Source organism: Tamandua tetradactyla, chromosome 1 (assembly GCF_023851605.1).
Source record: "Tamandua tetradactyla isolate mTamTet1 chromosome 1, mTamTet1.pri, whole genome shotgun sequence".
Lineage (NCBI taxonomy): Eukaryota > Metazoa > Chordata > Mammalia > Pilosa > Myrmecophagidae > Tamandua > Tamandua tetradactyla.
The window spans coordinates 186,186,401-186,199,666 of NC_135327.1; the positions used below are offsets into that span (position 1 = coordinate 186,186,401).

Below are 13,266 nucleotides of genomic sequence, written 5' to 3' on the forward strand. Positions count from 1 at the left end.
TGTTAGGATATCCCCTCCAAAGTGAGAGATAAGCTGTTGCACCTTAACTTATTTACCATAAAGAAAAAGGCACATTGCTGGGTAGACCTCGTACTTTGGAGTTAAAATATGCTGCATTTGGATGCTATTCTGGCCGACTTCCTGTGTGATCTGTAAGGCTAGGACCAATGCAAGAAAGAATTTTTAGCAGAATAAGGCTGTGATGGAAGCTGTCCTGCTCTTTGGATCATAAGACCAAGCAGATTAAGTTGTTTTTGAAGTGTCTGTGGAAGTTAGGGATGGGCTATGGAGATATGCCAATCCCCAATAAGAGAATCATAAGGCATATATAAAAGGTCTTAGGGTAAAGCCATGCTCTCTTCCACCTGCCAGCAACTATTCTTTCTTTGAAAAATTACTCTAGGCTTTTTACTGAATGTTTCACCATGGCATTCAGAACTGGTTTTTATCTGATCCAGGAAATTATAAAGTTGCACTTGGATAGCAGCATTCCACTATAAAATGGAAAATGTATAATCAAGATCAGATCTAGCATAGCTAGAAGACACACAATTAATTGTCAAGGATGAGTCTCAGAGTTTTGTGGTACCCATTCCTAACTTTTTCCTCTTTCCCCCTCTTTTAGTGGGCCTGGCTACTAAAACAAATACCATACAGTGGGTTGGTTTAAACAGTGGGAATGTATTGGCTCACAGTTTGAGACTAGAAGAAGTCCAAGATCTAGATGTGCTTTCTCCCTGCGTACTATGACATTCTGGCTGCCTGTGATCCTTGTTCCTTGACTTTTCTGACACCTGAGAATGCACATGTCACAATGTGACAGACTAAGGACCAAGGATTGCCAGCAAACAGCCCCAGAACTCCAGTCTTCAGGAAGAAAGCAAAGCCTTGATTTGGACTTCCTTTTAGCCTCAAAATGGTGAGCAAGTCAATTCCCATTGTTTAACCCAACCCAGCGTATGGTGTTTGCTTGAGCAGCCAAGGAAATAAAAACAGATTTTGGTACCAGAAGATTGGAGTGTTCCGTTAAATGCCAAATATGTGAAAATGGCTTTGGAATTGGGTAATAGCTAGAAATAAGGATGCTAAAGGTACTTCCAAGGAGGCCTTAGAAGGAAATAATGAATGTGTTACTGGAAACTGGTGGAAAGGTGATCCTTGTTTTAAAGTGGCAATAACTTGGTGAAATTGATTCCGATACCAGATGAAAGACAGAACTTGAGACATGAACTTGGATATTTAGTTGAGGAGATCTCCAAGCTAAATACGTAAAGTGCATCCTAGTTTCTTCTTGCAGTTTATTGTAAAATGTCAGAGGAAAGGGAAAGCTGAGAACTGAACATCTTGGCTTAAAGAAACCAGAAGCTGGACAAATACCGTATGGTCTCACTGATATGAATTGACATTAGTGAATAAACTTGGAATATGTCATTGGTAACAGAGACCATCAGGAGATAGAAATAGGGTAAGATAGTGGGTAATTGGAGCTGAAGGGGTACGGACTGTGCAACAGGACTGGATACAAAAACTCAGAAATGGATGGCACAATACTACCTAACTGTAATGTAATTATGTTAAAACACTGAATGAAGCTGCATGTGAGAATGATAGAGGGAGGAGGGCTGGGGACATAAGTGAAATCAGAAAGAAAGATAGATGGTCAAGATTGAGATGGTATAATCTAGGAATGCCTAGAGTGTATAATAGTGAAATGTACAATGTACAAATTTTAAAAATATTTTTGCATGAGGAAGAACAAAGGATTGTCATTATTGCAGGGTGCTGAAAATAGAGGATAACTAATACTTTAAAATGTCACATTATGTCTGAGACTAAAGCAAAAAATGTTTATTTGTTATAAAATTTAGATTTTGACTAGAGCATTTCCTAATATAACTCATGTAGATAGTTTGATTGAGTGTCATAAGTACTTGGAATCTCAGGTAGCACATGAGATTTTGTTGGTTTGTCCAGAGTGATCCCCAAATGAATCCCAGAATGATTTGATCAGTGACTGGAAAAGTATTTGCAAGCCCCCTTCGGGGAATGGTGAGAGTGGGGAGAAATTCAACTTCCCCAAGTTGAATTCTTGATATTCTCACAAGCAGTGTGGACAACAAAAGCTATAGGCTGAGCCCCCAGTCTTGGGGTTTGTTCATATGAAATTTAACCCCACAAAGGATTGGACCCCTGGGAACTACATGGAAAGCTGACAAGTATTTGCAAGACTTGTGTGAATGGAATCACATTCAGCCTGGACTGAAAGGGACAGAGAAGGGGTAAATCAAAGGAAGAATGACTTTAAGGGCAGAACCATGGAAGCTGAGGTCTGAATGGAAGATATCTCCTTGGGCCAAGACAGTGGGCCTCCTATTGTGTACCTGACCATCTGTATTGATCATCTGCCTTGCACTTGAAGGGAGCAGGCCTTCTACTGAATTGTTCATGAAGAGTGCTGCCACCACAATCCTCAGAGATGGTGGGGCCTGTGCCCCAGGATTTACAGGGAGCCTGGCCACTGTCCTGATGCTTGGAACAGATGAAACCTTTATCCCAGTGTTTAGGGAGAGGATGGTCACTGCTCAACCACTTGGAAAGTGCGGAACTACTTCCTAATAGGCCCAGAGGATAAAACATTTACCTATAGATGACAGTCAGACCTTGAAATCTAATGGAGTTTGCCCTGCTGGGTTTCAGAATTGTTTGACACCGGTGACCCCTGTTTCCCTTCCAGTTTCTCCCTTCAGGAATGGATATGTTTATCCCATATCTGTACCTCCATTGTATATTGGAAGCAGGTAACTTATTGTCTATGTTTCACAGGTCCGCAGAGGGGAATCGTGTCCCAGGTCAGACACGATAACTGATTTTGATGCGATTTTGTACTTGGCATTGTTTCTGAAATGGCTTAAGGCTTTTGGGATATTGTGATGAAATGAATGTATTTTGCAACATAAAAACATATCATTTGGGGGCGGGGGGGTTCAGAGGAGGGGGTGGTGATTTTAAGCTGTATGTACCCCAGAAAGACATGTTCATAAGTTTAATCCATTCCTGTGGATGTGAACCTGTCCTAAGTAGGAATTTCTATTGTGGTTGCATTTTTGAGGTGTGGCTCACCTCAATCAGGCTAGGTCTTAATTCTATTTCTGGAGTCCTTTAGAAGCAGAATGAAATTCGAACAGAGAGAGAAAGTCACAAGAAACAAGAAGCTGAATATCAGCGGATTCCAGAAGAGAAGGGAAAATTTCCATCTTTACTTCAGCTGTCTGGCTTCTCTTGGGGATCTCATCAAAAACTTGCATCAGAGTTACTAACTTTTGGCCTGCCCTGCAGAATTTGGACTTGCATATCCCCAGTTGTGTGAGCAAATTCCTATTTAAAAATCTCATAATATTTAAAGCCTATCTATCTATCTATCTATCTATCTATCTATCTATCTATCTATCTATCTATCTATCTATCTATCTATCTATCTATCTATCTATTCTGTCAGTTCTATTTCCCTAGAGAACCTTGACTAATGCAGGCATACCTTTACTAATGACATCTTCAAATATTCTATTTACAAGTGGTTTTACATCCACAAAACCAGGGTTTATTGTGTTGATAATACAGACTCAGTAAGGAATAATGAAATCCCTATGTTTCAGTTTCCTAAAGCTGCCAGCATGCAGCATACCAGAAATGGGTTGGCTTTTTCCGTAGGTTTTTATTAGGTTACAAGTTACAATTATAAGGCATGGAAATGTCCAAATTAAGGTATCAACCAGAGAATATTTTCACTGAAGAAAGGCCGATGTCATCTGGGGTTCCTTCATCACATAGGAAGTTATCTGCTGGTCCTTCATTCTGGGGTTCTGTTGATTTTAGGTTCCCTGTGTCCTTGCTTGCTTCTCTGGGAATACCTCTCTGAGCTCTCTGTGTCCTGCAGTCTTCTCTTAATGTTTCCAGGGTGATTCTCTCTCTGTGTGTCCTTCACTTGGTTTCATCTCTCTGTTTCTCTGTCTTTATTCTTTTCAAAGAGGATTTCAGTAGAAGGATTAAAATCCACCTTGAACTGGGTGGGTCACATCTCCAAGGAAACAACATAATCAGAAGGTCCCACCCACAATGGGTCTGCATCCACAAGAATGGATCAAAAGAACATGGGCTTTTCTGGGGTACATAACTGATTCAAACCAGCATACTCTCCTTACCCTACCATCAGATCCTTGGGCCCTTTGCCTTATTCAGGTCTCAGATTAAATACCATTACCTTGAAGAGAACTTTTCTGAGCACACTACCTATATTGCATTTATCAACCCACCCACCAGTCCCTACATAACTTAACCAAGTTAATAAACACCTAATCATTGACTGAAATTAATTCTAAAAAAGTATATATATGATACCACATGTATTCACTGTACACAGTGGTATATATATATATATATATATATATATATAAATGTACTATATTTACTATACTGTGGTATACTATACGCTGTACAACACTATACTATATATACTACTATGAAGTATATATATATATATATATATATATATGCTATGCATTCTTATTATTGTCCATCCTCCATCTCTAAATCTCGCATACAAACACAAGCACACAAGCAGGCAAATGTACTGAGAGCACACACCTTTTCTACCTTCTTCATTGCTGTTTACTTAGAGTCTAGAAGAACTTCTGGAACATCATAGAAACTCAATAAAGACTTCATGACCTGGAGGGGGGAACAGCGTGTTTAGTGACATTACAGAAAAAGTTCCTATTATTGGTGGTCTGCAATCTGGCTCCCAAAGACTCACACAGCTACAGGTAAGGCCCAGAGAGATTGGCCATCCATGCTTTGGACATGGCCTGGAGAGGGCAAGGCCATGCCAAGGTAAAGCTATAAGACCAGGTGCCAGGTGAAAGATTAATCCAATCTTCCAGGAGGGGCAGAATGTACAAGCTTGCCCTCTAAGGACCTTGGGCTTGATTTTCCAATAAACCTTCTCTTAGATGTCACCTGCAGTGATTCCCACACGGTACAATACTTTCCATGCCTTCTCACATACTTGAGACCAGCTCTGTGATTTTTAGATCTGCATATTTTTGTAAGACAATCTTTCTGAGTCTTAGTCTCTACTGTAAATGGAAAAGATTTCATTCTGCATACCTCAAAATAAAAATATTTGTGAAAAGTTAAACTGTGAAATTTGACAAAAGAGAAAATCAGTGTAACACTGGTGTGTGTGTATGTGAAAGCTCCTGAAATTTGTAAAGCATTATACAAATATACCAGTATTCCCATCTAGGTATGGAATCCATTAGGGATTGGAGGAAATGCAGTAAGGAGAGGTGAGGAAGCCAAGAAGTGGTTGCAGAGAGGCTTGCTGGGCAGCCACAACAGAGACCACACCAAAAGACATCTCATGTGCCTTCTAACCCATGAGCTTCTCATCGGTGCTTCCCCCCAATCCTTTCTAGCTTCCCAATTACTGCCTCCCTCCAGTACGCTTGCTGTCTTCCATCGCACGACCAGATTTCTGGGGTCTTCCAGGTTGTATACTATCTCCAGAAAATTGTATCCTTTTCTATCTTTCAGAGACTTCAGATGTGAACTCAGCCCACTCCTTGTCCTCACCAACCATGAATTCAAAGGAGCTGGGAAGAAAAAGTCACCTCCTAAGAAGGCTCCTTCAACTGGCTCACATAATTTAGACTAAAACACAGATACCAGCTCCATCTTTTCATATCTTCTGATCAGACTGTGCTTCAGTAAAGTACAGGGTCGAGTCTTGGTGGCCATGGAAGGTCCCAATTTTGTAGTGCTATAGTTGGATAATCTGAGAAGATTAGAGAATTTCACTCTATTTGAGTTCAGTGTAACAATAGCCCCACTACATTTAAAATAGAAAATTCCAGAAACTCCTCTCCACATCTCTGATAATGAACCTAATAATCAGTTCCTTTCCCATGCACTAGTAGAGAGTGTTACTAGTGCTAGTTCTCAGATCAGAACCCAAATTTACTCTGTCCAATCTGCTCCTAATGTCTGATCTGGGAGATGCGCTTCTAGATCAGGCTGCCAGCACTTAGCAGAGGGGAGCAATTCACACACCTTCAGCGCAGGGTAACTACAAGACTGCTTAAAGAGAACCCATGGCAGTGTCAGTGAGGGAGACCAATGTCTTCACAGAAAGGAAGAGGAGGATATGGTATTGGTCTTCTATTTTCCACAAGCACCAGTTAAACTCCTATGTACATTTTCCACCCCCATACACATGCTTTGGTGGGAAGGAGAACCAGCTGAAAACCCAGATTCCTAAGGAAATTTTATATTGGGGCTCTGGCTCCTCAAAGTCCTCAGTTTGACCTTCCAGTGGTTTGGACCTGCGAGAAGGACCTTCATGCTAACAGGTAGAAGGCTTAGATAAGACTTCTTTCCTCTCACGGTGGATCCAAGACACTGAGTAGTCAAGTTTGCTACCAATACCAGCCACTTCTTAAAGTAAGTTAATTCCCATGAGGGAAGAGGATTTCTAGTCTCCGGTCATTTTCCCCTCCTAGAAGTCCAACTGTGCTATGTGTGGGCTTGACCTCCCCTTTTTTCCCCTCAACAGAAATCATTGATTCTCCATCCCCGCACCCAGAAGGAAAGGTTCCTTATCACCTGCAAGTCATGTATTCACAGAGAGTCCAAGACAGCAGAGGTGATGCAAGACCCTGGGAAGGGGAAAGGTGCAAGTGTTTGTTCTGGGAGGAGCAGTAATCCTCCAACCTCACACACTCCTCTTCTTGCTCCCCTTAGGAGGTATAAATATGGACTCTCAACCACTCAATTACACTTCTGCTACCATGAACACCTTCCTGATTCTCGCCTTTGTGGGAGCTGCTGGTGAGTTCCATGGATTGTTTCCCTTCCTTCTCCTGGCAGAGATATTTGTCCTATCCATCTGCTGCCTCTCCTTTTGCATCCATACTCTGACATTGTATTGTCCCTATCTAGCATCCCTCCTTTCCACCTTTTCTGGGCTCTCATTTTCATCTCCCTTCCCTCACCTTCTGCCTGACACCACTCTTTCCTCCATGTGTATCCACATCGGGCTTTAATAGAAGAAGCTGGAAAGAGAGACCAGGTGAAGGTGGTCTGTGAAATGGACCAGGAAGCTTGAGGTGTTGCCCTTGCAACCCTGGGATAGCGCCACTGTAGCTGCATTAACCACAGCTGCACAATGGAATCACCTGGGGAGACTGAAAAACCACTGCGATCAGAGAACCACCTCTACAGATTCTGACTGTAATTGGTGAGGGGTTCAGCCTGAGCATAGGACTTTAAGCTTCCCAGGTGATTTTAAGATTCCCAGCTGTGCAATCAAGGTTGAAAATTGCTGTCCTATTGGCCAATAGCAGTGTCCACCTTGTCCTGCCTAAGTAGGCTTAGGGGCTGGTCTCCACCCTGGCCAGACTGCCCAGATTTGAGCTATGGGAGCAGCTGGGTATAGTCAGGGCTACCCAAACAGAAGATTTCCTTAGATCGGCCAAACCATCCTAACAGTCTGGAGCCCAAATAACCTTGGGAAGTAGACCAATGTTGAAAAACAGAAAATCATTCAGTGGGTTACAAAACTACATTCCAATCTGCCTCCCACTGAATGCATTGTGAAGACATTTTCTTGTGTCCTCACCTGATGCCCCCTCTGAGCCCCTGCAAAGTTCCTACTATGTATCCTGCAGACACACAGGCTCAAGGGAACCTGTGATACCTACGAGGGTGGGAAGCACTCCTTTGCTTGCCTATTATCACTGTGCTTGTTTAAGAATCCTAATTAGCATGAATCAGTCTAAACCTCGGAGGTCCACCCTCCACCATCCTTCTGATGTGGCTTTCCCCTTCCTATCTCCACCCAAGTTGCTTTCCCCACTGATGATGATGACAAGATCGTTGGGGGCTACACCTGTAAGAAGAATTCTGTCCCTTACCAAGTGTCCCTGAACTCTGGCTACCACTTCTGCGGTGGTTCCCTCATCAATGATCTGTGGGTGGTATCTGCCGCTCACTGCTACAAGTCGTAAGTGCTGGGCCCCTGGCTGCCATGCCCACAGCCCAGGGACATCTCAGAGGGTTTGGGTACATCTAAGGGTCATGCTATGGTTGGATAAGGTGAATGGGAAAGATGATGGAGAAGAGAAATTCTCAACAGCAGCTGAATTGTAGGAGCTGCGGGTGAAAAGGGAGGTACAATAAGAAGTCTCTCAAGCCCAAAACAAATACATAAAATAGTGGGGTCTTTAGAGTGTATAGAAGCAACTATTAATTATTTTTGAGTGGGTGGCAAGGCCCAGTGAAAAAGGTAGGCAAAGACCTCACACGAGTGACCTTTTCTGGTTGACTGCACATTAAAACCACGTAAAAAATGTTTCATAATGGATTGTCGTGACGGTAGCACAACATTGTGAACATAATTAACACAAAATTATGTATCTGAATATGGTTAAAAGGAGAAATTTTAAACTATATATATGTTACTAAGAATAAAAATTAAAAAAAATAAGCTTACGACACAACGAACCCACTTGTAAGTGATGTACTATAATTAATAGTACAATTATAAAAATGTTCTTTCTTAAATTGTAACTACACTAAGTGTACCACACTAAAGCAAGGTGTTAACGATAGGGTGGTATATAGGAATTCTGTATCTTTTGCATGGCTTTTCTGTAAGCCTACAACCTTTAAAAAAAAAGAAAGAAAAAAAAAACAAAAACTGATGCTTGGTTCCTATCCCTAATCATTAACTCGGAATTTTCAAGAGTGGGCTCTAAATATCAGTGTGTTTTTAAGGCTCCATGCTTCAGCTAATTCTACTGTACAGCAAAGGCTGACAACCCCTAGACCAGAGATTCTCAAACCTGAGCATGCATCAGACTCACCTGGGAGGCTTGTTAAAATGCCATTCCAGGAGGTTCTGATTCAGGAGGTCTGGAGGGGCCTGGAAGATGTATTTCTAACAAGTTCCTAGGTGCTGCCATTAAGTTAGATCATACAGAATGATGGTGCTTACCAGGCAAAGGGAGGAAATTAAAGCCATTTCCTGTAGTCAGCAAAGGCACAGAGGATGAAGAATGCTTAGAAAGCTTCAAATAGCTCCTTTGTGCCCCTGACACTGGATGCATGGGGTGGGCGGTGAGGGGTGAGAAAGAAGTCTGGAAAAGGAGGCTGAGGAGCAAATGGCCAACTGGATTCCTTCACCTCATTCTCCATCTCCACCCTAAGCCTCCATACTCACCCGTGAGCAGTGAGCTTGAGATCCCTGGAGGAGAGCAGGCATCAGTGCTTTGATGTGGGGACAGATGCATTCATCATGCTTCCCTTCCCAACAGCCGTATCCAGGTGAGACTGGGAGAGCACAACATCGAGTTCCTCGAGGGGAATGAGCAGTTCATTGACTCGGCCAAGGTCATCCGCCACCCGAACTACAGCAGCTGGGACCTGGACAATGACATCATGCTAATCAAGCTCTCCTCACCTGCCTCCCTCAACAGCCAAGTGTCCCCCATAGCTCTGCCCACCTCCTGTCCACCTGATGGCACCATGTGTCTCATCTCTGGATGGGGCAACACCCTGAGCTCTGGCAGTGAGTGGAAACCTTCATCCCTATACTTACCTTTGTCCCCACATTTTCCATAAGCAAGGATACTCACTGTTTGAACCTTGTGCTTCCAACCTGAAACTTCATTTCAAGTTCATACTACATGCAAGGCTCAGTACTAGGGAGCAGAGAGGTACCAAATCTCAAGGAGAAGACTCCTGTGGTCAGAAGATAGAATAAATACAGAACTTGCTATAATCACTTCTGGGGAGGGGTGCAGCCATGCTCATTCTGGAGAAGGGAACTAAAACTACCCTCCCATGCCAGTGCTTCCAGGGTTCTGTCTCCTTGGGGATGCCCTCAGTGATGAGTTTTGATTTGCCATCCCCCAGCCTGGCCTCACCCCCATTTCTCCTTTCTTCTGCCACTCCCTGCTCCTCAAAGGTAACTACCCAGAACTGCTGCAGTGCTTGGATGCTCCGCTGCTGAGTGAGAGCCAGTGTAAAAGCTCTTACCCGGGGCAGATCACCAAGAACATGGTCTGCGCAGGCTTCCTTGAGGGTGGCAAGGATTCCTGCCAGGTGAGTTAACCCTTCACATGCTGAGGCCACAGCCCCACACAGGCCCTAAGTGAGAGTGGGATCTCAGCCCCCAAGCCTCTGGGGCCATGAGAGGAGGGCTCCTTGCTGCTCCCCTGGAAAAGGAAGTAAGGCTCATTTGTGTGACATATTGTCCCCTTAGAAAAAATGGAGAATGGGTCATGATGAGGAGGATGTGAGCCCACAGCGCTGGCCAGGAATGGGGTATTTTAAGGCTGTGGCTACATTCGCCTTCCTCTCCCTCTTTATGTATCTCGGCCACTTTGTCCCTCCCCAGGGTGACTCCGGTGGCCCTGTAGCCTGCAAAGGACAGCTCCAGGGAATCGTCTCATGGGGCTATGGCTGTGCTCAGAAGAACAAGCCTGGAGTCTACACCAAGGTCTGCAACTTTGTGGACTGGATTAAGCAGACCATTGCTTCCAACAGCTAAAGGTTCCCCAAGTCCTGCTGCTGTGACTGCTAATAAAGTAACTGTGCTCTCACCACCAGTGTCTGCCTCCTCCTCCTCCTCACTCACTCTGGGAAACAGCCTCCAATCTGAGGTCACAAAGGTCTCTACCCCTCAGAGATCAGTAGATTTCCCCAGTTCTCAGAAGGCGTGCAAAGGAACACACATTCAGCAGCATGTTAAGGGGTAAATGTTTTCAAAAGTAAGGGTAGAGGGGCAGGAGGGGCTGTTTTCTGGAGGAAAATAAGCTTGACTCAACTTGACTTCACTGTAGCCCTCCTCTGGGTCTCAGGGTACACTGGGCATGGTTTGCAGGACTCGGCTAGCTCCTTTGACTGCAGAGGGAGCCTTTGTATAGCAAAAGCAAAACATCTAGGGAAGCACCTGGACTCATCTCCTTGGCCTATTCTGACCTTCCTTCCACATCTGCTCTTGCTAAACCTGGCTTGGATTCACTCCTCGTGGCAGTGCCCCACTGGTCCCTACTTTTTAACAGCACACTAGGGGAAAAGAGAGCTCCCTGAGTCTCCATTCCATTGCTTTCCTGAGATGTCTACGTTTTGTTCACCCACATAATGCTACCAATATGTATAAACCATTCTGACTGCTTTCTAGACATTCTCACATTTCATTCCCTGACCCTCAGCAGTGGTTATTATTACAGTAGCACAGATTAAAAAAAAATAAAATTTCAAAGAAGGTTATTAGTCTACCTATGTCCCATACCCATCAGATGATAGATCTTGGGTTTGATTCCTCATTTGCCTGACTCCGAAGCCCATGCTCTCTCTGCTGTGCCTCCTGGTCTCACCTGCTGCGGCACTCGGTTGTGGTCTAAGATGGTCATGCGATGCCTTGAGTGTCTCCCCAGTCCATTCTCACTTGCTCTCTATTCCTGGCCTCAACTGCCCTTCTCGAAGGGTTGCTCCCAATGGCTTCCTTCCATGCCGCGCATCCGCGCCCCTGATCACCTTCCAAGGCCATTCTGAAGGGCCATCTCATGGCACTGCTTCCCTATTCAATGCCGTTCATGACCTTCCACAGCTTTCAACGTAGCATCTCAGCTCCTTCTGGTAGAAGCACAAGGTCCTGAATGCTCTGCTTCTCCCTGCTTCCAGCCTTGCCCTCTCCACTTCTCTCCTCCCCTGCTGTGCTCCACTGGCCAGGAGTCCTGGTAGTCTGTCCAACATGCCATGTACCTCGGACCTGTCACTCTGAACAGCATATGGCTCTTCCCAGTCTCCCCTTCATCCTCTTTAGAAAAGTCTTTCCTGGCTCATCTGCTCCCCTTTCCTCCCCCATCTTGTGCTGAGTGCATTCACCCTCTCATCTGAGCCACGAGTCCTCCTTCTGGCCCATGCTTCCTTCTATCACAGCACTGTTTATGCTGTTTAGGAACCCTGGATGTGTCTATCTTGGCATCGACAATGAGCCCCTTTGAAGGATGAAATCTAGTCTTACTCATCCCAGTACTTCCCAGTGCTTAAAACAGTGCCTGGAATATTAGTGCTTAAAACAACGCCTGGAATATAACAGGAGCTCGGTGAATGCCCATGGGTTGAAGAAAGGAAAGGAAAGGTAGGAACGGAGGGAAACGTATTTAGAAAAGAAAGAGGCTGCTAGAAGACTGATTCTCCTAGTGTGATCCCCTAGACCAGCAGCATCAGAATCACCTGGGAATTTGGAAGAAATGCAAATTTGGGGGCCCCACCCCAGAACAACTAAATAAGAAATTCTGAGATGACCCAGCAACCTGTGCTTTAGCAAGATGTCCATCTGATGCATGTAAAAGCTTAAGAAATAGCCCAAGACAAGTATGCTTTCTGCAAATAATAGTAATTAATGTTTTTGCTAACTATATTCAGGCCCCATGATAAACCTCATTTAGTTCTCTCAACAATCCCATAAGGTAGGTATTATTATTTTCCCCACTTAAAAATAAGGAGACCGGGACTTCAAGAAGTTTAGTAGTTCACCTAAGGTCTCACGGAATGGAAACCCTGCATTGGAAGTCACACAATCTGGCTTCTGGAGACGGGTGTGACCGAGTCTGGGGAGCTGTCGCTGAAGCTGACTAAGCAGGCCCGGGTTCTGGTTTCATCTACTGTGACTCTGGGCAACTCATTCAGCCTCTATTCCATTTCTCACTTGAGGAAACTGTGAGAAAATTTTCAGAGCGCAATACTGTGCTTCGGAAGGTTACAAGGATTACACACACATATTATCTCTTTGTCTCCCCCACACCAACACACATCTCGAGAAAGGCGTACAAGTAACCCTGCTTCGTCTTCCAGTTCCAATGTGCACTGTGCACATTCTTCTCTCCCCCTCAAGTGGCCAAGCCGAGGTTGCGCTTAGGTCTAATAAAAATAGTAAGGAAAGGCTGCCCCCTGCTGTCCATCATGGTGGATGACATCCTACCGTATATATGTTACCTGGTCTTTCACAGAACACTCCTGGCTACGTTTCGGCATCCCGTCCAGGGTGGCAAAACTGGAACAAACTTCAGTTAGGATTAAAAGAGCTGTATTACTAAGACAGGCTGGTATTATTTTTTGTAAGGCCAACCGGAATGAATGTTAGGCTTCTATACAACGTAAATCTGGTCCCCAGCTACATGACCAGAAGGAAAATTTTAC

At 44.3% G+C, this 13,266-nt stretch overlaps 1 protein-coding gene and 1 long non-coding RNA gene across 2 annotated transcripts; one reads left to right on the forward strand and one right to left on the reverse strand.

Moving 5' to 3' along the window:
• Positions 1-3,510: 3,510 nt before the first annotated feature.
• Positions 3,511-9,660, reverse strand: LOC143673537 (uncharacterized). The gene is made up of 3 exons (XR_013170429.1): positions 9,278-9,660; positions 4,642-4,725; positions 3,511-4,075 (listed from the first exon to the last, which is right to left on the reverse strand). It is a non-coding gene; the product is annotated as an uncharacterized LOC143673537 (long non-coding RNA).
• On the forward strand, positions 6,799-10,661 carry PRSS2 (serine protease 2). Its single transcript, XM_077148165.1, has 5 exons — positions 6,799-6,885; positions 7,900-8,059; positions 9,372-9,625; positions 10,025-10,161; positions 10,457-10,661. The coding sequence occupies exons 1-5, from the start codon at positions 6,810-6,812 to the stop codon at positions 10,607-10,609; spliced, it is 780 nt and encodes a 259-aa protein (XP_077004280.1). The 5' UTR covers positions 6,799-6,809; the 3' UTR covers positions 10,610-10,661.
• Positions 10,662-13,266: the final 2,605 nt, after the last annotated feature.

What these genes read in the sequence shown, in the direction of transcription:
- PRSS2 (XM_077148165.1), top strand. Translation starts at nt 6,810, where the DNA reads ATGGACTCTCAACCACTCAATTACACTTCTGCTACCATGAACACCTTC. An exon ending in CGCCTTTGTGGGAGCTGCTG is followed by an intron (nt 6,886 to 7,899) that starts GTGAGTTCCATG and finishes TCTCCACCCAAG; the next exon opens with TTGCTTTCCCCACTGATGAT. An exon ending in GCCGCTCACTGCTACAAGTC is followed by an intron (nt 8,060 to 9,371) that starts GTAAGTGCTGGG and finishes CCTTCCCAACAG; the next exon opens with CCGTATCCAGGTGAGACTGG.